Raw genomic sequence first — 22,007 nt, forward strand, 5'->3', positions numbered from 1 at the left:
GTTGCATTGTTTTTTTAACCAGGGCAGCAGAATTCAGATTACATTATGTGCTTACATAATTGCAAAAGGGTTCTCCAATGTTTTCTCAGTTAGTTTTTTTAAAATGATGTCAGATTAGTAAACATAATGTGCCTTTGGAACATTGGATGAATGGTTGCTGATAATGGGCAATGTAGATCCTGCATTAAAGATCAGCCACCCACTCAGATCAGCTGGTATTCTGTCTTAAATGGAGTGATATGGAAATTTGTAAGTGACCCCAAACCTTTGACCGGTAGTGTATGTTCTCTGTTTTTACTGCATGTGTGGTTGTGTGTGACTTACTGACTCCTCTCTCCCCATAGCCCAGGTGAGGAGGAATAACAAGGTGCCTTTTTTCTCCCAAACACATGTCCATCAGTCCGTCCTCCATCCCTGGGACTACCTGGTTGGCTCCCAGGACAATGTTGTATGTCTTTGCATAATTATACCTGAAACAAAAAGAGTCGGAATGAAACTGAAACATACAAAATAACTGTATTTTTAGTCATTAAAATATATATCCTTAAACACTTGTTTTTTACTTTGCTGTGTGGGAATGTAAGAGTTGAAGATTTTCTTGCATTTTATCATGTGTTTCAGTGGGTGAGGGAAGCCAAAGCTTGGTTTGAATCCAGGAACTAAAATATTTTTAAAGGGTTGAACTGGTGTCAAGGACAATCTTAAAGGAAGGAAGACTTTAAAGCATTCTTGAAAGATAGCTTATCTTATTCTTATTTATGATTTTGAGTGTTTTTGAATTTGTTTTAATTTCTATGATGAGGATTTTGTGCTGTCAGTAAGCTCCTGCAATTTCCAAACAACATATGTGCAGACAGGGCAGTACGGTGCTCTAATAATTAGTTTTTACAAAGAGTTAAGACAGAGTGCAGAGGAAAGGAAATGTGCAGTTAAGACTAAAAGACAAACAGCAGAGTAACGGGCATATAAAGAAGAACTTCCTCTAAGCACTTGAAACCCTATTATCTCATGTGTGTTGCAGAAGTGTCCCACTAAAGTTCACTCACGTGGAGTCGATGGATGTGCCATCCATCAGAGAGGCGTTATAGTGATATTTGACAAAGTCTCCCTTCTTGGTTTGCTTATCACACTCTTCTGGCTTGTGAGTGACAATGATCTCAGTTTTGTCTGATGGGTTGTGGAAGTCGATGATGTGAATGTCAAACACCAGCACAGCTGAACCAGGGATCTTAGAGCCTAAAAGAGACATGGTGAAAAAAAAAGAAAGAGTCTAATATTAAAAACCACAGACAAGGGAGTAATAATGGTGAGAGACAATGGTATTCAAGCATCACACACACACACACACACACACACACACACACACACACACACACACACACACACACACACACACACACACCTGTGCCCTCCTCTCCATAGCCGAGATGTGGGGGGATGGTGATGGTGCGCTTCTCTCCGACACAGACTCCAATCAAACCCTCGTCCATGCCGGCAATCACGTAGCCTTGACCCACATAGGTGTCATAGGTACGATTACGAGAGTAGCTGTGGAACAGAAAATATAACAAAAGTATTTTCACACGTCCCCCACAGATGTCCCCATCACGTGTTTTTTTTTTTTTTACTTACAGTATATAGCAAGCTGTCATATAAATCACATATGAAGGTGTTTTAGGCAGTGCACAGAAGAGAACAACTGAATTACACCTAAAAGAGGTCCCTACAGTTTAGTACACAAAATGATTATGTTGCTGGAAGCGGGTTCAGAGAAAATCTCAAAGAAGCAGTTTGTTTTAGAGGATGCAGTTGTGTTTTTTGTTGATGTAAACATACAGTATGTTGGCATAGTAAAATAGGAAGAATTTCAAATTCCTGGCATAAGTATATGCACGCAGAGATAGAAACTGTGTGTGGCAGAAAGTTACCACAGTGGCTTTCTTGAGTCCTTGACATCTGTACAGAATGTGTGAAATAATTTCTTAACGATAACAAGAGAGGCTTCAAGGCCATGTAAATCAAACAGGAAATTTCCACTTGTGGTTTTTAAGTTTCGATTCATCTCTCAATGCGTCTTCAGTGCACAGAGAGATGCTGCCATCCTGAGGCCACTTGAGGACAGACTATTTCTATTTCTAATAAGGCTTACTATGAGCCACTCTGTGTGGTTAACATGACGAATAAACACTGACACAAACCTGGAATCAAAAAATGTTCCGTCAAGAAGGCTGCCATTGTAGTGGTAGCGTACAAAGTCTCCAGCTGCAATTTTCCTCGTGCAGGACTCAGGCACAATCTGATTGGTCACTGTGATCCCATCTCTGGGGTTGTGGAGGTCTAGAAGTACGACATCAAAGACCAGAGACGCCTGTCCTGGGATGTCGCTACCTGGAGAGAGAAGAAGAAGAAAGGTTGAAGACAAGTAGGGAGGCAGGTATGGGGACAGGATTGGGAGCTACAGAAATATTCTTCCTCATTCTACTTCTAGTAATGACCAGGATCAATCCATGACCCTAAACAAGTGAGCAGTGAATATAAACCATTATTGACATTGTCAAAAATAAACTATGAGGGAGAGAATGAACAACAGTTTTGCTTATTTGAAAATATTTACAAAGATAAGCATAAAGAATAAAAAAGTATCATATTTTTAAGTATTTTTTTAGTATTTAAAAAAAACATCAATTAAAGGAATACTTAGGTATTGTAAGGACAGTGTTTATCTGTTCATATAATGTTTAAATGTTAAGTGTCACACACATTACTCCAGCTTTACACCAGAAAGGGAATAGGCGTATTTCCCATAATGTTAAACTATTCCTTTATTTCAACCATGTAACTAAATTAGTCATGAAAATCTGTCAAATTTTCAAAAAGTAAGACGATTTAAAAAAAAAAAAGACATTGAACAGCGCTGTGGTTTGGGAAAAGGACTGAGCTGTTAAACAAGACATGATGTGTAGTTTAACTTCATGTGTGCGATGTGCTGCCACCTTGTGCTCCAAGTGTGCAACTACAGCACCTGTTGATTTCCACAGCAATTATTTTCAAAGGTCAATCACAGGAATGTAAGCGGCGGGCTCAAGGAAATAAATAGAAAAGAAATTGTGAATACTCACCGTCTCCATTCTCTCCATATCCAAGTGACGGTGGCATAGTGATGATGCGTTTCTCTCCAACACACATTCCCAGAAGGCCTTGATCCATACCGGCGATCAGCCACCCAATCCCAACGTACGTGTCATAGGTACGCAAACGGGTGTGGCTAAAGAGATGGATGGAGGAGACAGGTCACACACACACACACATACACACATATATATATATGTGTGTGTACATTTTGTGTGAAGGAAAGATTGTTTTAGAGAACAAACCTAGAATCAAAGAGCGTCCCGTCCAGCAGGGTGCCATTGTAGTGGTAGCGAACGTAGTCAGACACCTCCACCTTTCTGGAGCAGGTGGAAGGCATGTGGTAGGTGTTGCTCTGGACGCCGTCCTCAGGGTTCCACACATCGAGCAGCAGGACATCAAAATGGAGGATAGAGTCAGGAGGGATGATGTCACCTGAGGAGAAGTAGAGTAGAGTAAAGTTGAGCCAGAAATGAAAATCTACCAGGGAAAAGAGAAGTAATGCTTTAGAGTTAACATGGTTGGGAAGACTTTCATTAAACTGCTGCATTACAAATACAAATTTACATCAGTGGGTTTTTTCTGAGGATGTGTTTGCTGGTCCTACGATCAGTAAATATTCAGAGACCTTACAGTGCATACGGAAAGTATTCACAACGCTTCACTTTTCCACATTTTGTTATGTTAAAGCCTTATACCAATATGGATTTAATATATTTTTTTGTAATTTAATTAAATTAAATGTTGTTGTTTTTTTATTTTTGCAAATTTATTAAAAATAAAAAACAAAAATATAATATGTGAAATAACTTATTCACAGCCATTTCCACTGATCATCCTTGAGCTGTTTCTATATCTTAATTGGAGTCCACCTGTGGTAAATTCAATTGGTTGGACATGATTTGGAAAGGCACACACACCTGTCTATATAAGGTCCCACAGTTAAGAGTGCCTCGAGACAGGATTGTCTCAAGGCACAGATCTTGGGAAGGGTACAGAAATATTTCAGCTGCTTTAAAGATCCCAATGAGCACAGTGGCCTCCATCATCTGTAAATGGAAGAAGTTTGGAACCACTAGGACTCTTCCTAGAGCTGGCCGTCCCTCTAAACTGAGTAATCAGATTAGAAGGACTTGAGTTAAGGAGGTGACCAATAACCCAATGGTCACTCTGACAGAGCTCCAGGGTTCTTCTGTAAAGGGAGGAAAACCTTCCAGAAGGACAACCATTGCTGCAGCACTCCACCAATCAGGCCTGTATGGTAGAGTGGCCAGACGGAAGCTACTCCTTAGTTTGCCAAAAGGCACCTGAAAGACTCCCAAGCCATGAGAAACAAAATTCTCTGGTATGGTGAGACAAAGATTGGACTCTTTGGCGTGAATGCCAAGCGTTCTGTTTGGAGGAAACAAGGCACCGCTCATCATCTAGCCAATACCATCCCTACAGTGAAGCATGGTGGTGGCAGCATCAAGCTGTGGGGATGTTTTTCAGTGGCAGAGACTGGGAGACTAGTGAGGATAGAGGGAAAGATGAATGTAACAATGTACAGAGACATCCTGGAAGAAAACTTGCTCTAGAGTGCTCTTGACCTCAAACTGGGATGACGGTTCTTCTTTCAACAGGACAATGACCCTAAGCACACAGCCAAGATATCGAAGGAGTGGCTTCAGGACAACTCTGTGAATGTCCTAGAGTGGCCCAGCCAGAGCCCAGACTAGGATCATAACGAACATCTCTGGAGGGATCTGATAATGGCTGTGCATAGACACTCCCTCTCCAACCTGATGGAGCTCGATTGGTTCTGCAAAGACGAATGGGCAAAACTGGCCAATGATAGGCGTGCAAAGCTTGTAGCTTCATATTCCAAAAGACTTAAGGCTGTTATTGCTGTCAAAGGTTCCACAACAAAGTATTGAGCAAAGGCTGGGAATGCTTATGTACATATTGTATTTCTGTTCTTTTTCTCTCTTTTTTTATGAATTTGCAAACATTTAAAATGTTGCTATTATGGGGTATTGTGTGTAGAATTTAGAGAACGAAATATGAATTGAATCCATTTTGGAATAAGGCTGTAACATAACAAAATGTGGAAAAAGTGTAGCGCTGTGAATACATTCCCTATGCACTGTATATTATGTTCTATTTTGAATTAACATAAAAACCATGCTCTTGAAAAACTGCCCATCTATTTAAAAAAAGATATTAATAATTTGATGGTTTTATCTTATCAAATGTAAACATTTCTGCTTTTCCTGGTCTTAACATTATGGTAAACAGAATAGCTTTTGGTTTGGACTGTTGGTGAGACAAACCAAGACATAGCCAAGTTTAACTTGGCTTCTAGAAAACTGAGATGTGCCTTTCACATGGTTTTCTGATGTGTTTAATTACTTAGTCAATCATTAAAACAGAATCTCCAAATGAATCAATTATGAAAACACTTGTTGGATGCAGCCTGGTAACAGGTGAGTTATTGTACAAAGTAAACTCCTCATGTCATTAAACCCCTCAGATTACCAGACATAGGACATATAGGTTATAGGTATAGCCTTGGTGACTGATCAGTAGGTCCACTCACTAACATTTACTTTGAGTGCAACATCGTAACCAACTCTGTCTGCAAACATTAGCATGACACTGCCTTTTGAGCTCAACAAGCGCACAGGAGATCTATAGATAAGGACAAGATGGTGAAGTTTAGGAGGTGGGAATAGGATAAGGTGGAGGAGGGTTGCAAGGACTGTGTGGGAGGCAGCCATTCAATGTTTACTACTACTGAGCTGGCAGGCCTCTTTCTGATTTAAATCTCTTTCTACTTCTTACAAGATGTCCCCTCCCAATTGTCTTCTCTCTCTCTCTGATGTTCCCTCTGATACAGACTCATTTTAGAGGACACAGCCTCAGCTTTTACCTGTCCACACATGCCCCCTCTCTCTTCCCTTCTCTATTTGATGCACACACATACACACACACACACACACACACAAATACATACACTGACACACTGGTATCTACATGTAAAGAGTGCCTCTGAATTTTTTCCCCATTACTACAATCATAAGGAAATATTTCAACTCATCTGACACAAACACTCTCTATGGTGCACAGTGGCCAAGATTTATTTATGTTCATATACAAATCAACAGCTAGAACATGTATCTGCCTGCTGCTGATTCTCTAGCTTCTGCAGTGCAGTTACTATGTTGATCCAAAGCAGCTTCTGACCAGTTCCTGGTTTGTGACGTCCCTGTGACATCATTCAACATGGACGCTTGGGAGCAGCCCACTTCCTTTCTACTTCGCCTGACTCTAGTACAACACAATATGGTACTTCTTGCAAAGACTGTAATTTTTTTTGCCCCTGACCAAATTCTCTCATTGTTATGGTTAGCAGCGCCAGCCGTGTGCTCATTCATCTGTGTATTTATAATAACTCTCCAGAGGAATAAACACTGGCATGTTCTGAAACTTGATGGAGAATAATATATTCTGCCCTGACTGATTTGGAACAATCAGCCAGGACAGGGATGTGCAAATATGACAGGAAGTTGAAAACTCACCGTATCCCTGCTTGCCATATGCTAGGTGAGGCGGGATCTTGATCAGGCTTCTCTCGTTGACACACATCCCCACCAGAGCTTTGTCCATCCCTGCGATCAGCTGCTTCTTGCCAACAAACACGTTGTAGGTGCTGCCACGGTCGTAACTGAAACACATACACATAACCCATTACTTATACTGTGTATGTGTATATATATATGACTGCATTATATTAATTATGTGCCTTGATGCAACTAAAATGCATAGGCCCTACCCTTAATCAAAGCCAGTTCACTGTGGGTCCTGGCTAAAAGTTTTTTCCATTGCCATAACTATTTGTTTGGGAGGGACAATTATATCTCTCAAGCAAGCTTTGACAAATCATTCAGAAAATCAATTTGTGCCTGGACGTAAGTTATTCAGGATGTCACCATCTTTACACCCAGTGATTCATTTACATATGTCATAAAGATACATACAGCCAGATTGAAATGTGTAAAGCTTGACTTTAATTAGGAATATACTGTACATGAGCACAAGACCCCCCTACCACACAGGCCCACACTATGAGGTAATACTGCAGGGCCTGGCTACTTTGGTAGTTTATATTCTTTAACAAATGTGCAATTAATTAAATGACCAAAAACCAAACCCAATTATATTTTGCTTGTGGGGCCCTTAGGGTTCTAGAGGTTATTACACGGTTATTACTGTGTACTTGCTCGGTGGTTCCCAAAGTGGAGTCCAGGGACATTTGGAGGTCCTGAAACCAGGTTCAACATTAAGAATAAGAACGTAATCCTCAAGTTTCAATGAATCCAGTAGGATTAAGCAGGCTAATATTAATCTAGCAGCAAAACTACTCCAGCTGATCCAATTGCGGCCTTTAATTGTATCCTGGTGTATATGAAAAGATTTTGAAGCCCGAGGACTAAGCATACATGGATCCAGAGCTCATTCAGCTTGCCTGCGTGGCTCACAGGGGCGAACCACTCAACGCGCACTTTTACGCATCGCGCACGGCTGTTCGCACCGAGCACTGCTGTGCTCCGCACGGCGAGACTCCAAAAGTGAAAACATGCATTCTTTGCTTGATGGCCTACTCACCTTGAGTCGAACTTCTTGCCGTCAGGAAACATGCCGTTGTAGTGATACCTGACATAATCCCCTACTTTGACTGCGCGCACACATTGCTCTGGCACGAAAGTTTTCTCAATGAATATGTCGTCTAACGGTACCGGAGGAGCACTGCACGCGCCGAACGCCACCAGAACCGCCAAATAAAGCATCGCCTGCACGCATTGGATCATTTTCTCTGCCGACAAATTCTCAGAAGAGGGAGATAACTGTGGGTTCGGCCCGTAGGAGTATATGCTGCCTCCCTGTTCCCCTGTACTTTGGTTTCCTCTACTCCGACTTGGACAGAAGTCCTGCCCCCGGTCCCATTGCAGGGATGATCACGTGTCAAGCCAGCTAACATTACACAACTTCCGGTTAAGCTTTAAAGATAAAACGTCGACTGATGACCTCAATAACGTGTTTTTTTTTAAAGCTAAAACCAAAACGGCTGCATATATACAATACAATATTGGTGTGAGACATAAACGAATACAAACAAAGCTTGGATAGCCAACTATGCTATTATTTTGAAATTTCAATATATATTTCCTGTTCATACTGCTTCTTTCTAGTTGACTTGACGCGCTTCGGGATTGAATGGTATAATTTTGGGCACCACGTATTGCTCTTGCGCAGTGCAGCCTCATATGTGTCAACGTGGTAACGTAGGGGTCTCCAGACGGCTGCAGACCCCCCCCCGGATCCATTTAAATCAGAGTACCTGGATACTCTGAATAGCAGTCAAATTGTAGCATTGAGCAGAACTCGTAAAGTGTGCCCATAAATGATGGTTAAATCCATACGTGGACCCTGTTGTGTTGGTGGGGTTCAGGCCTTTAGATGGGCGTTGGGGGGGGGGGCAGATCCAGGCAGGAATGTCTGTACGTGGCAGTGAGAGGGGGAGGGACACTCCAGTCTCTCACCAGGGGTTTAATTAGTGACAGAGAGAAAACAAGTTTTTAGACTTTATAGACTAGTGTGGACACATTTTCTTTGTCAGCCCGTGAATATATAGTACTAAATTAGCTGGTCCCTTATCTAAAAAGTACAGAAATGTATACACCAGTTAGGATTTTAAGGTTTAAAATCTGGAATTTACTTGTTCTGTAAAAGGACAGAACAGCAGCAGTGATTTAGTGGGAGGAACAATCCCTCCAGTCCTGCACCCGGGGGTGGGAAGGCTTTTTTGTCCGGATACGTGTTGGAACATGAGGCGGTCCTAAACACCCATGCACCAAACTCGGGAATCATCCCAACCCACCATTTAGCAAACTTAAAAATGGCACCCTCCACTTCTGCGCAACTTTTCTCGGCGCTTTTAATCGCATTTTTTACCTCCGTGGTAAACTCTCAGTATGAAAAATACAGCTTCAGGAGTTTCCCCAGGCACGAGCTGATGCCTCTGGAGTCCGCTTACAAATACGCACTGGATCAGTACACCGGAGAGAAGTGGAAGGAGTCGGTGGAGTACATGGAGGTGTCTCTGCGGTTGTATCGGCTGCTGCGGGACAGCGAGGCCTTCTGCAACCTCAACTGCAGCTCTGTCAGGCTGGACGACGAGCAGAAGTTTGCGGAGTTTCCAGAGCTGCGGGCGTTTGGTAACGTTATGAAGAGGGCGCAGTGCCTGAAGCGCTGCAAACAAGGGCTGCCCGCTTTTAGGCAGACCATGCCCAGCCGGGACACCATAGATGAGTTTGATAAGAGAGAGCCGTACAGATATCTGCAGTACGCCTACTTCAAAGTAAGCAAATATGTCAATATGTGGGGTCACCGGGAGGGTCAATTGGCTCCGAACCTTAGTTTCAGTATAATAAATTTAAGGGGTTGGTTTTTTAGTGCATCCACAGTTTCTATTTTTTACGTCACACACGTTTTTTTCTTCCTAAAATGCGTTCTGACGTCACATACGTGCCACGGATGCACACTGTTTTGCAAGAGTGGAGGTCCTATGCTTTTCCCTGTGAATGCTTGTGTTTTCTTGACCTTCCTATTAAGAAGAAAAAGAAAACACAAATAAAGACACATAAGCATTTTTTACATGTCATCACCTCTACAAGCTAGGTAGTTTAGGTTTAGGTTCAGGTTATGAATCACAGCTTATTTAGAGTCTAAAAGTGGAATTATAATAGCATTTAAGCTTATATAGTAGTGAGGGTTATGGTCAAATTTGAAGATACAACACATACGGAAGTGGCCTAAATTAAAAGAAAAAACAGAATACCTTAAATTATTTGATTTGACCTGATAAGTGACAAAAACAACATTAACTTCTAATGTTTTAGACTTTTTATCAGTTATCATATTTTTTTGTACCACTGTGTAGTGTTGGCTTTGTAATATTTCCTAATCTGATCAGAGCACATAAAAAATATCTGTATACAATGTTTGTTTGTGTTATTTCTCTCAGTCTGACAACCTTGCCAAGGCGGCGTCTGCTGCTCACACCTTCCTACTGAAACACCCAAATGATGAGATGATGCAGAGGAACATGGCCTACTACAAGAGTCTGCCTGGAGCCGACGAACACCTCAAAGACCTGGAGACCAAATCCTATGAGGTATACACACAGATACCAACATATCTTTGTGAACGCATACGCAAACCATAATATTATCGGCTCTGTGGGGGTGGTAGCAGCATGTGGTGAACCAGTCAAGCTGAGGAAAGCCTAGAGCTAAAACATTTCAATTTACTTTGCTGCTGTGCATTAGTGAAAATAGTACGCGCTTGCATATGAGTGCTGACGACTTCATTTGCTAGTTGTATGATTTTTGATTCCAAATACTATTGAGTTGAGCCTTCAGTGGTCCTTGACATAGTAGCCCCAGCAGGACATAGAAATAAACATGAACTTATTACAGTTGTTAACTATTACATGAATGCTGCCTAAAACAAATTAATATAACATATAAAAATAACTTGTAATCAAAATCAACATCTTTTAAAGAATCCATGGTGAAAAAAATTGTCCATGTTATAGCTAACAATAGCAATACAGATAATGTAATGTAATTATACCATATTATACATATATTTCATTGATTTTTAATAAGAAAGTGATTTTTTTAAGTTGTAGAATGCTTTCGGTAATGCCATGATGCCCAAAATGAACATGATTTTCTATGTGTGTGTTATTGCAGACACTGTTTGTGCGTGCAGTGCGGGCGTATAATGGAGAAAACTTCCGTACTTCAGTGTCAGACATGGAGCTGGCTCTGCGGGACTTCTTCAAGAATTACGATGAATGTCTGGCAGCGTCTGAAGGCCCCAGGGACGTCAAAGACTTTAAAGACTTCTACCCCTCCATAGCCGGTAAGTTCATCTGCTGTACCTCTGTCCTGACTCTGTTCCTCCTGTGGGGTCCATCTATTACTGCATTTCTCTTTCATTAAATATCCACTTTTGCATCGGTCTTCTTTTTGTTATTTAATTCACCCAACACGTTTCTTGTTATGGCTACGCTTAAAGATCCCCTCCATTCAAATTTTTTTTTTTTTGTATTTTACCAGAATTACAAACTCTATAAATTCAAACCCACTTACGGCTATTTGAATTTGTTTACATTTGCACCTTTTTATTAGCTTTCTATTTTAACATTTGACCTTTGGCACATTATAGAAACAGCAACAATGAATATCACCAAAACATGCAAAGCTACAGTACACTGTAAAATACTGGACAATAAACTACATTTATCTTTATGTTTATGTCCCCTAAAGTGTCTTACTTTGACTATTAAGACTTGTAAATGTGCAAAGTTTGTTGGTAGAGAGGTGTTTTCACATTCCTCTCCTCCAGGGGGAAATGTCTGTGCATTTCCCTAAAATCTGAGATTCAAATGTACCCAGACAAGCTAGATTCGATACATCACAGTTTCAAAAGCCAATCACTGTCTAATATAAAAAAGATGGAATTGGACTTGTCATAGAACAAAAACAAATCATAGCTGTGTCAGCCACTGCCAGTTACACGCTAACAAGCTAACAAACAACACAGATGCTAACTTAACTATATCGTTCTAATACGTCTGCTAGTAACCAATTTTGGTGCAGCACAGAATCTGGGTCTGATCGCCAGGTTCAGACAGGACGCTGAAACTATTGCTGCAAATGGTGTCCTGTCTAAACAGGCCAATTGGATAACATTGGGCGCCTAAAGGAAGCAGGCAGCACTTCCAGGCCAGATCCAGAATTTCTCAACGAAGGATAAAGAGTAGATGTGCTTCCAGCCCCTTTTTCAGAGGTTTTTTTGTTTGTATTTTTCTATATTTTAAAACTTGTCTGGAGAAGGACTTTCATCTTTTTTTTTTATCATATTGTGCTTAATCTTTCCTCTACAGATCACTACATAGAGGTCCTGGACAGGAAAGTGATGTGTGAAAGTGACCTGACACCTGTCGTAGGAGGTTTCGTCGTTGAGAAGTTTGTGGCCACAATGTACCACTACCTGCAGTTTGCCTATTACAAATGTGAGTAGCGTGTTGTTTCCTCAGGTTCTACTGTTATGAATTTTATACAGGACAATCCCTGAGTGCTGTAAATGTTGTGTTTTCAGTGAATGACCTGAAGAACGCGGTACCATGTGCAGCCAGCTACGTGCTCTTTGACCCCAACGACGATGTTATGAATAATAACTTGGCCTATTACCGGTTCCATAAAAACCAGTGGGGACTGACAGAAGAGGACTTCCTCCCCAGATCAGTGAGACATATTGACTAGACATCTTGTGCACCCAGTTACTTTCCCTAGTTTATCAGATATAGATTAAACAGAAACTTTGTGACAAAACCAGAGTAGCTGTTTATCCATTTCCAGTCGTTGTGCAGAAGTTAAGCTATGACAGATATGAGAGTGGTATCAATTCTTTGAATGTAAATCTGTAATAAAGCAAATAAGCATATTTCCAGGTTTCCTGGACTAAACGCATGATGTGAAATTAATTTAGCACTTGGCCTTTGCCTTCTTGGTTCATTATAACATCCTGTGTTTGCTACAGGAGGCACTGCGTTACTACAATCAGACCACAATGCAGCTACAGATGTTGGAGTTCTCCAAACAGCGCCTGGTGAGCGACGATGAGGTGCGTGCCTGTTTAAATATATTTACATGTTAGTGTATTACAGGATGCTTCAAGCCAGGAGGCTATATTTAGTCAAGTGAAAGGAGCTACAGTTTACCCTTAAAAATAGACCAGAGTAATTCCCATAAAATCAGTTTGGATTATTATCCGTCTTTGTGTGATTTATGATAAACCCTATTCTTTAGTATGGTCACATAACACCATGCAGTGCAATGTGGGCCCTGTGTTTATCAGGCTGCAATAGGGCAGACTGCCACGGGGTGGCAGCATGACATTGCCGTTTCTTAAAGTTATTATGATGCAGCACAAGGACCTTGGCCATCAGGGCAACCCAACATAAACCAGGATTACATGCTGTATGAGGTAACACCATTCAGTTCTTGACTGTAATCTCTTTAGTAATGCCAGGTATGAGAATTCAGAGAGAACTGTGAGTGGGAGGATTTATGCTAATCTAACCTCTTGAATTGTCTGTTTATCCAATCTGAATTTATATTTATTTATGTATGTATTTATTGTGTGTGCGTGTGCGCGTGTGTGTGTGTGTGTGTGTAGGGGGAAGTGGTGGAGTTTATAGATGAGTTCCTCGACGGTGATGAATTGCCCAAATTGGAAATTCCGCCAAAACTGTAATCCACACAACAAAACACTACCGGGTTTGTATTTATTGGGTTTTGTGAGAGACTCTGATTGGTCACTGTGTTTTTACCTCAGATCCACATCCAGAATAAAAAGATTTCCTATTTTGTGCACTAAAACATCCAGTTTAGTGGTATGGAGACACAGCACTAAATGATTTAAAGACAATGATAATAATGGAGAGAAAAATACTTTTGCTCGTTGTTTAAAGGATCCGTTCCTCCACTGTGAATCAAGTATGTATGTTGTCTGTCAAAAATTGTCATTTTTTTACAATGAAATAATAATAAATAAACATTAACATCGGGTCTTTCAAGTAATAATTACAATGTTGTTGTAATACTACAGTTGTTGGTTTTATGCAGTGGTAGAATGTAACAGTACATTTCCTTAAGAGTTGTACTTAAGTACAATTTTGACATACTTTTACTTGACTATTTCCATTTTGTGCTACTTTATACTTCTACTTCTATAAATTTGGGAGGTCACTATTGTACGTTTTACTGTACATTACACTATACTACACAGTTATTCAATAGCTTTAGTTACTTTGCAGATTCAGGTTATTAATACCAAAAAATACAGTACATTACCGTAATTAAAAAATCATGATGTATTGTTATAGTTAAAGCTACCCAGCAGTATGTAAGGTAATCAAATTTGCTCTATCTTTACAAGCTACAACATTAAAGTGATGATCACATTAATGCATCAATAACAATAATCTGGGTGCCCGGGTAGCCCACCTCACCTCCCTCTATCCCCTTTCATATCTTCAGCTTTCCTATCAAATAAAGGCCTAAAATGCCCTCAAAAAGCAAATTACTAATAAAACAATATAACTTTTATTTTTCTGAAATGGGCCATTCCATGTGAGTACTTTTACTTTTGGTATTTCAAGTATATTTTATTGCATGCTAATGCTGATGCTTTTGTACTTTAACTTACTAAGAATTTGAATGCAGGGATTTAGATTTTAACAGAGTATTACTTCATTGTGGTATTGCTACTTGCTCTTCCAACACTGGTTTTGGGGATGTGCCCAGTTGTGAATAACACCCCTTTAGTAAGGACTAAAATACAATCGACCAGCAGTTTTTTCATGTTAATTATTTGCTCTATGATATGTCAGTGAAATATGTTTGTCACAATTTCTTGCACCCCAAGTTCAGTTCTTCGGGTTTTTTCTGTCCAACCATCTATCCAAATCCAAACGATCGATTTATTATCACGTTAGACAATGAAAAACAACTCATCTAAACCGAGTAGCTGAAACGGGGGCATTATCAGTATTTCTGCGTGGAAAAATTACTTAAATGATTAATTAATTGATTAAAGAAACAAGATTTCAGTCTATTGATTTTTGACTGGAGCCCATATAGAGCAGGATATCTGCGAGAGTCCTTCAGACTGTGCTGAGCTGAGAGCATTCAGAGAAAACACTGAGTTGTTTAATAATGTTTGAACATTGAGCCTCTGTGCAGTTTGTCACACAGTGATGTTAAAAACCCAAAGGGGAACATTCTCGCTGTATTACTGTATCTCTCTCTCTCTGACTCTGTGTTCTCATTCCTCTCCTGCCTGTATTAACCTGTCTCTTTTATTACCTCTTCTTCTCCTTTGCCAATCCTTTTCTTTCACCTGCCCTCTTTTCTTTAAACATTATTCCTTGGTCGTTTTAAACATTTTTTGAGCACATCTCAAAGAAATGGGCGGATAATGGCTGGCAGTAGGGGCTCGGTAAAAAATTAAGATAAAAGGCTGATTGTCAGGGGTCAAGGTCACAAGTCAAAGTCCCACCTTAATATGGCAAGTCAGTCTCTTTCACACTCGTACACAATGAATGGTTAGAGAGCTACAGCATGACCTAAAATAGATATCCAGTTAAAACCACGTTAAGGAATTTATTGTGACTTAGAGAACACATACATAGTACACATTTCATCCTGACAGCACACACATCAGGCTGTTTGAGATGAAGAAACCGACAGAAATATAAGCATCATGTGAATAAGTCAGCAATGTAAGTCCTTTGCTTTCTTTCACATTTGTCATGGTTTTGCACTAACTGTAACTCAAGTAATCCCAAACCCAAATATAATCACAATATTTAACCATCGTTAATAATTATGATCAGTCTTCATGAATCTTTTGGCAACCCTGGTGTGTGATCAGACAGGTCATTGCTGTCATATTGCAAGTACAGTACTTGTATTTAAACAGGTTTATCTAATAGCAGGTGAAGTAAAAGGCAGGCAGTAGAGTAGATTTTAAGGAAATCTGAGATGGTCTGACCCTGTGCAAGACACAAAGAGGTAATGTCTAATGTCAACTGTGCTTGACTGTCTTGGTGAAAAAACATAAGTCAGATTTATTTCCCACACAACAGTAATGCTGCACTTTGTATAGCGAGTTATTACAGTTAGACATTAATATTGACAGAATCATATAGACAACAGATACTTTATTCCCCGTGCCCTCATCACATCAGTGTCAATTCAGTTTCAATTCAGGCACAACAATACGGAAATGAAAAACAAAAAGTTTTTAGCAAATCAATATAGCTGTTATTCACTTAACCTGTTCAAATTTAACAAATCCTTATTTTATAACTAAATACAGAATGTAATTAAACTAAATAACACCATTAAAAAAAATACAGCTACGAGCTGTCACCCACTTTTGACATTAATTACAAGTGAAGCACTTTCTATTTAAATTATTGCCATATAATACATTTTTGTACTCTTTATACATCACCAGAATTACAAACTCTATAAATTCATACCCACTTACGGCTATTTGAATTTTTTTACATTTGCACCTTTTTATTAGCTTTCTATTTTAACATTTGACCTTTGGCACATTATAGAAACAGCAACAATGAATATCACCAAAACATGCAAAGCTACAGTACACTGTAAAATACTGGACAATAAACTACATTTATTATGAATTTCTAACCCAGCAAAATTTACTCATATGACAAATTGTTTGAATTCTCAAATATTTAAAATGAACAGCATGAAATGATAACCAGCTTCAATCTTTTATCAGCATAAACATAGAACATGTGAAGTATAAACCATTGATGTGCTGAAACATATTTAGCATTTCATACATCATTATATAGCTAAATGTAGCCTTACTAACAATTTATCATGCATTTTAGGGCCTGTGATTCAGCCCTAATTCTTCTCCAACTCCTCATAATATTTAGAAATCTATCTAGTTATTTTCATTTAACATCCCAAACCGCTGCAACACTTCAAAGTACTACTAACCCTTTAAAGGTCCCATGGCATGAAAATGTCACTTTATGAGGTTTTTTCACATTAACATGCGTTCCCCCAGCTTGCCTGTGGTCCCCCAGTGGCTATAAATGTTGATAGGTGTGAACTGAGCCCTGGGTGTCCTGCTCTGCCTTTGAGAAAATGAAAGCTCAGATGGGCCGATCTTCCTTATGAGATCATAGGGGGCAAGGTTACCTCCCCTTTCTCTCCTTTGCCCGCCCAGAGAATTTGGCCCACCCATGAGAGAGAGACATCATGGCTTTCAAACAAGCAAAGTGGCAGTTGGTCAAGGCCACACCCCCAGCCTACACCTTGCTCCCCCCCCCTCCTCCTCAAAGCTACAGACTCAGAAATGGCACATCCTAAGGAAAGCTCATTGTGGGACTGGTTCTAGTGGCTGTAATTCTGCACCAAGGCTGAATTTTGGGAAAGAGACTTCAGATAGGTTATTAGGGGACCACTAAGGTCTATATAAAAGAGACTCCAGATATGGTATTAGGGGACCACTAAGGTCTATATAAAAGCATCCAAAGAGCACCATGTCATGGGAACTTTAAGTTAAAACTAAAAACATTGGGGGTTGCAACTTTAGTTTGTCTCTGTTGCCACACTTTTTGATCTCTGAATGCCTGAATGCCATCAGCAAAGACAGTGCTAAAGCATGGATCTGACACACACACACACACACACACACACACACACACACACACACACACACACACACACACACTGACAATCTGGATGGACACCCACTCTTTATCTCTTACCAGCCGACTGCCAAAACCAACAAAGGCAGGAAGATCTTAAAATGTTTCACTCGACATCCTTCTTTCTCACACTGTACTTTTCCCCCATACAGCCCATTCAACCCTTTCATCTGATCTAGCCATCATCATCATCATCATTATCATTCTTTTTTCTATTCTTGCTGGTTTGGCAGAGGCCTTATCATTAATTTGGGACTACCTGCCCAAATCTGCTGCTATGATCTAAAGTGTTCTGAACTGCAGCACTCTTGCCGTGGGGTAACAAGTGGAATACCGTTTTTATCAACACCATAATCATAGAAACAGAAAAAGATGGGGAATCGAGAACAAGGCAGCTGAATCAACAATAAAGCAGGCAATGACGTCAACAAAAAGGCAACAGAGAAACTTTACCACAATGTCCAAGAGATTTGGAGTCTCAGTTTGTATATTCAGGCGGGCAGGCATGCCTTCTTGTGGTTTTCCTACATGGTTATTTCCTTATATTCTCCTTTTTTAGTTCCTGGAGTTTAGTCCAGTCCAGACACAGCCCTTGTCAGGACTGTCAGAGCTTTGAAAATATTGGGTAGGTATAACATAGATGGGTAAAATTCAATATAATCGATCTACCATCTAGTTTCACTCAGATTTCACTGTGTTAAGCATCAGTTCTTACTGTTTTATGCAATTTTCTGCATCACATTGGTGAGGTTTTGCTCTTCAAAATAGGGATGTAGCGCAACTCATCTGTTCTTACCTATCCAAAATATTCAATAATGCAGTAGTTTCTAGCAAGATGAGGGGCTGTACGTTCCTCTCAAATTCATTTAAGTCCTCCTATCCCTCCCAAATGTCTCTGCCCTTTGTTAGTGTCCCTCTTTCCTCATCCGTCGCTCTTACACTTTTTGCTGCATCTCTATGTGTTGGCCCTGTCTGGTCTGGCTATGGCCCTTTCCATTCATCTCGTACACTGAGCTCTTTTGTTGTTGCCGTCGGTAGTACCACACGCCTACAATGACCGCCGCAACAACTGCACAAACCGCCACAATTATGGCTGCCACCATGGGACCTCGGCTGGAGGAGTTCGGAGGGCGGGGTGGGCAGTTCTCGCCTGTACAGATCGCCTCGCCCCTCTCGCCCCTTTTGCCTGTCTCACCGGGCATGTTGTGTACAGTGTGCTCCTCCATCACTCCGTTATTGCCGTCGTGCTTGGGTGGAACTGGGCCCTGATTGAGGAAGGGGTGCTTAGTGAGGTCATCCTGCCAGGGGTGGGTGGGAGCTGCCTGTTGTGTGTCATAGTCCAGGGTGTCAGAGTATGAGGGGGAGTCTGAGGGCTGTGAGGGAGCAGTGGTGGGGATGAAGCCAGGCCACATCTCCTCCACTCCTCCTCTATTTAAGGCAGGCTCTGTGGTGGGAAACTTGGGCACCTTTGGTAAGCTGGTGGAAGGGACAGGTCTACGAATTTCCACCTCATTGGGTCTGTCTGTTGTCCCAACAACTGTCCTCCTCACTGTATCCTTTAGTCTTGCCCTTTCTGTTGTGGACTCACCATTTTCTGTTTCCCCTGGAACAACAGGGTAGCCATCCAGCCAGGTGTCGTCTGTGGCAGCCTCTCCTTCTGCAACCGTCTGAGTGACGTTTTGATATTTATCAGTTGCTATAGAAAATATTACATGCTGATGACTGTCATCTTCATGGCTATCATGATCATCATAGCTGTCGTGGTCATCATGTTCATGATCACGATCAGTGTAACGGTCGTAATCATCCTCCTCCGGGTCAAAATGCTCCTCATGGTCATCATGGTCATCGGGGTCTGGATGTTCCTCAGAGCCATCAGGATGTCCGTGATCGTCGGTCACATCATCATGTTTTTCATAGCTTTTGTGTTTGTCGTAAGTATCGTCATACTCCTGGCTGCCATAGCGAACACGATCACGGTCCTCTTCTTGTTCACCCATGTCATAATGGTCATCATGATCGTCATGATTCTGGTGGCGGTCCCGTCTTTCCAGATCATCATGCTGAGATGGAATGTAATGCTTTACATGATCATCACGGCCATCTTTGTCTTGGTGGCTGTCGTGGTCCTCTTGGTCCTCATGGTGGCTTTCGTCATGGGAATCCAGGTCTTCATGGTTGTTGTCATCGTGATCGTCTCTGTCTTCTGTGTCACGATCATTGTAGCTGTCTCCCTCGTGATCCTGGTTGTCAACATCAACTGGATGCTGCTGGTGGTGGTGCGTTTCTTGGCTGTCATGCTCTTTACTCTCCTCTGATTGGGCGCCTGAGGCTCTATGTGTCTGTGTGACTGGATTACTGGAGACAGGATGTCCTTCCTCCTGGAAGGCCTCCGAGGGGAACCAGAAAAGGTGCTTCTGGGAGAGAAGAGATACAGGTGCTTCTGTGGCTGCAGCTGCATCAGTCCCGACCACCTCCCTCCTCTCCTGCTCCCACCTTGGATGGCCTGTGAAGCCCTCAACAACCCGATCTTTGTCTTTTTCTCCTCCTTCTACAGCTCCTTTAAATTTTCTCACAATCACCTCTCCTTCCACTTCATGCTCTCCATGTTGGTCCTGATGCTCCTCCTCTACTTCAACACTAAAGTTCTTCTCTTGCTGCTCCTGTATCCTATCACCCTCCGGGGATGCAGCTCCATGCACTTCCTCATATACCTCACCATGAGCCTCCTCTGGTCTCTCGTTGTGGCTTTCTGTCTCTCCATAGGAATCTGTGAATTTGTCCTCGTAGTCTACGTGACTTTCAGTCTCATCTGCAAAATCATAACAAGGACACATTTACTTGATGAAGTTCTAACATTCATGATCAGACAACTCAAATAGAAAAATAAACACTTCAGTTTTTTGGCAAATTAAACAAACTAGATATAACGTGTTAATTAGTGAGATTCAGAGGTGCTGATAGGTGGATTGTGTTACCTTTGGACAAAGTCAGACTAGCAGTTTCCTCCTGTTTTCAGTTGTTAGGTTAAGCTACACTAACCGGCTGCTGGCTCCAGCGAGAGTAGTATCAATTTGTGCCTTTTAAAGTAAAGCAATGTCTGCTTGTGTATCTTTATCATAGGGGGTCACATTTAAAGGATTTCTAGGTGATTGACTATGTAAAAGTATGCAGTGAAAAAAGTTATAATAATATAAGTTATAACTAATAAAACAGATATTTAGTTTTTCCTTTGTTATCTCTTTAAGATTGATCAGATTGATCTTGAAACAGTTTAAGAACCACCGCTGTAGCACACAAACATGACTCTCTGTTAGCTAACCATGGACACAGGCCTGGCATTCTGCTTTCATATAGACAACTTTGGCCTTCTTCTTCTATTCTATGAAATGGGCCACACTATGGCATGTTACACTGAGGTGTCATAGCAGCCAATTTCAACGCACAACTGATACTCTGTTTTCCAAAAAGCCAAGAATCAAGCACCGATCACTTAACAACACTGGGAGCTAACAAGTAAGAAGGGAGAAGGTTGACCTCAGAGTGGTCTCCTGTCCGTCTCGGTCAAAGCTCAAAGCTTTGAACAGAACGAACAAAAGGGGGGCTTTCTTTTTCTGTCTCCTTCTATTTCTCTCCCACTCTCCAACATAAACAGTTTAAACACCTTGTTACCTTTGACACATATTTCCACTAGTCCATACCACTCTCCGCAGCTGTCGCACAGAAGACTAAAGGCAGTGTGTCCACTGGGCATTACATAACCTGGCACACATGTGTACATCAGCTCATCTCCCATCTCATACCCAGTGTGCCCCTGTAGACGGGCATTTGGAAAGGATGGAGGGTCACCACATGGCACACCTGTCAACAACAAACACAGAGATGCATGTTATGAATGCATGTAATAATTTTTGGGGAGTTGTTAAACAAACTATCCATCTAAAAATTTCAGGAACGTGTGTGTGTGTGTGCCAAGTTTGACGTTGTTTGGATTAGAAATGCAAAAAAAGAAGCACACATTGGCTTTTGCCGTTCTAGCCACTGGCCACTCCTCTTCTCACACTGCACACTGAGTGAGCACAATGCAGGACCAGAGACAGAGGTCGGAGAAAGCAGAGGAGCTTTGGCAGCTAGAATGTACACCTCAAACCCACAAAAATGTGCAAAATAGTACTACTTACAGCCTTTGACGCTTTTCCTGTTATTGTATTAAGTTGCTGTGAGATTATTCTTTCACAGTGTTGTGCAATATGAGAAAATCTCAGAGCTGAACCGGGCAGACACATCAGTTTTCATCATATTCATCCTGGGTAGTGTTAATTAAGTCTACTGCTAACTTACAACACTAATAACATTACCGTTGCCAAAATAACGGTTAACGGTTAGGTTAACACCGTTGACCGTCAAGCCACTAAACCTGTATGGAAAGGAACACCTCTGCTGAAGTGTTAAATTCGTTAATGATTATATGACACAAGACAACACTCTCTTTCTCTCTCTC

The 22,007-nt window shown here is 41.1% G+C and overlaps 3 protein-coding genes across 3 annotated transcripts in view; 1 reads left to right on the forward strand and 2 right to left on the reverse strand.

Annotated features, from left to right (window-relative positions):
- fkbp9 (FKBP prolyl isomerase 9) overlaps nucleotides 1–8,110 on the reverse strand; it is a 10,934-nt gene extending 2,824 nt beyond the window's left edge. Inside the window, exons 1-8 of the mRNA XM_032535145.1 lie at nucleotides 7,777–8,110; nucleotides 6,690–6,835; nucleotides 3,375–3,564; nucleotides 3,120–3,265; nucleotides 2,199–2,388; nucleotides 1,403–1,548; nucleotides 1,047–1,236; nucleotides 325–470 (exon numbers count right to left, since the gene is read on the reverse strand). Coding sequence (XP_032391036.1) covers nucleotides 325–470; nucleotides 1,047–1,236; nucleotides 1,403–1,548; nucleotides 2,199–2,388; nucleotides 3,120–3,265; nucleotides 3,375–3,564; nucleotides 6,690–6,835; nucleotides 7,777–7,979 — 1,357 coding nt within the window. The 5' untranslated portion in view covers nucleotides 7,980–8,110. The remainder of the gene's footprint in view (nucleotides 1–324; nucleotides 471–1,046; nucleotides 1,237–1,402; nucleotides 1,549–2,198; nucleotides 2,389–3,119; nucleotides 3,266–3,374; nucleotides 3,565–6,689; nucleotides 6,836–7,776) is intronic.
- Nucleotides 8,111–8,970: 860 nt separating this feature from the next.
- On the forward strand, nucleotides 8,971–13,908 carry crtap (cartilage associated protein). Its single transcript, XM_032535608.1, has 7 exons — nucleotides 8,971–9,529; nucleotides 10,196–10,345; nucleotides 10,929–11,100; nucleotides 12,128–12,256; nucleotides 12,343–12,488; nucleotides 12,784–12,867; nucleotides 13,423–13,908. The coding sequence occupies exons 1-7, from the start codon at nucleotides 9,068–9,070 to the stop codon at nucleotides 13,498–13,500; spliced, it is 1,221 nt and encodes a 406-aa protein (XP_032391499.1). The 5' UTR covers nucleotides 8,971–9,067; the 3' UTR covers nucleotides 13,501–13,908.
- Nucleotides 13,909–17,150: 3,242 nt separating this feature from the next.
- Nucleotides 17,151–22,007, reverse strand: part of susd5 (sushi domain containing 5) — a 10,904-nt gene continuing 6,047 nt past the window's right edge. Inside the window, exons 4-5 of the mRNA XM_032535607.1 lie at nucleotides 21,179–21,367; nucleotides 17,151–20,318 (exon numbers count right to left, since the gene is read on the reverse strand). Of these exons, the coding sequence (XP_032391498.1) occupies nucleotides 18,442–20,318; nucleotides 21,179–21,367 (2,066 nt within the window). The 3' untranslated portion in view covers nucleotides 17,151–18,441. The remainder of the gene's footprint in view (nucleotides 20,319–21,178; nucleotides 21,368–22,007) is intronic.

This window comes from Etheostoma spectabile, chromosome 14, assembly GCF_008692095.1.
Source record: "Etheostoma spectabile isolate EspeVRDwgs_2016 chromosome 14, UIUC_Espe_1.0, whole genome shotgun sequence".
Classification (NCBI taxonomy): domain Eukaryota; kingdom Metazoa; phylum Chordata; class Actinopteri; order Perciformes; family Percidae; genus Etheostoma; species Etheostoma spectabile.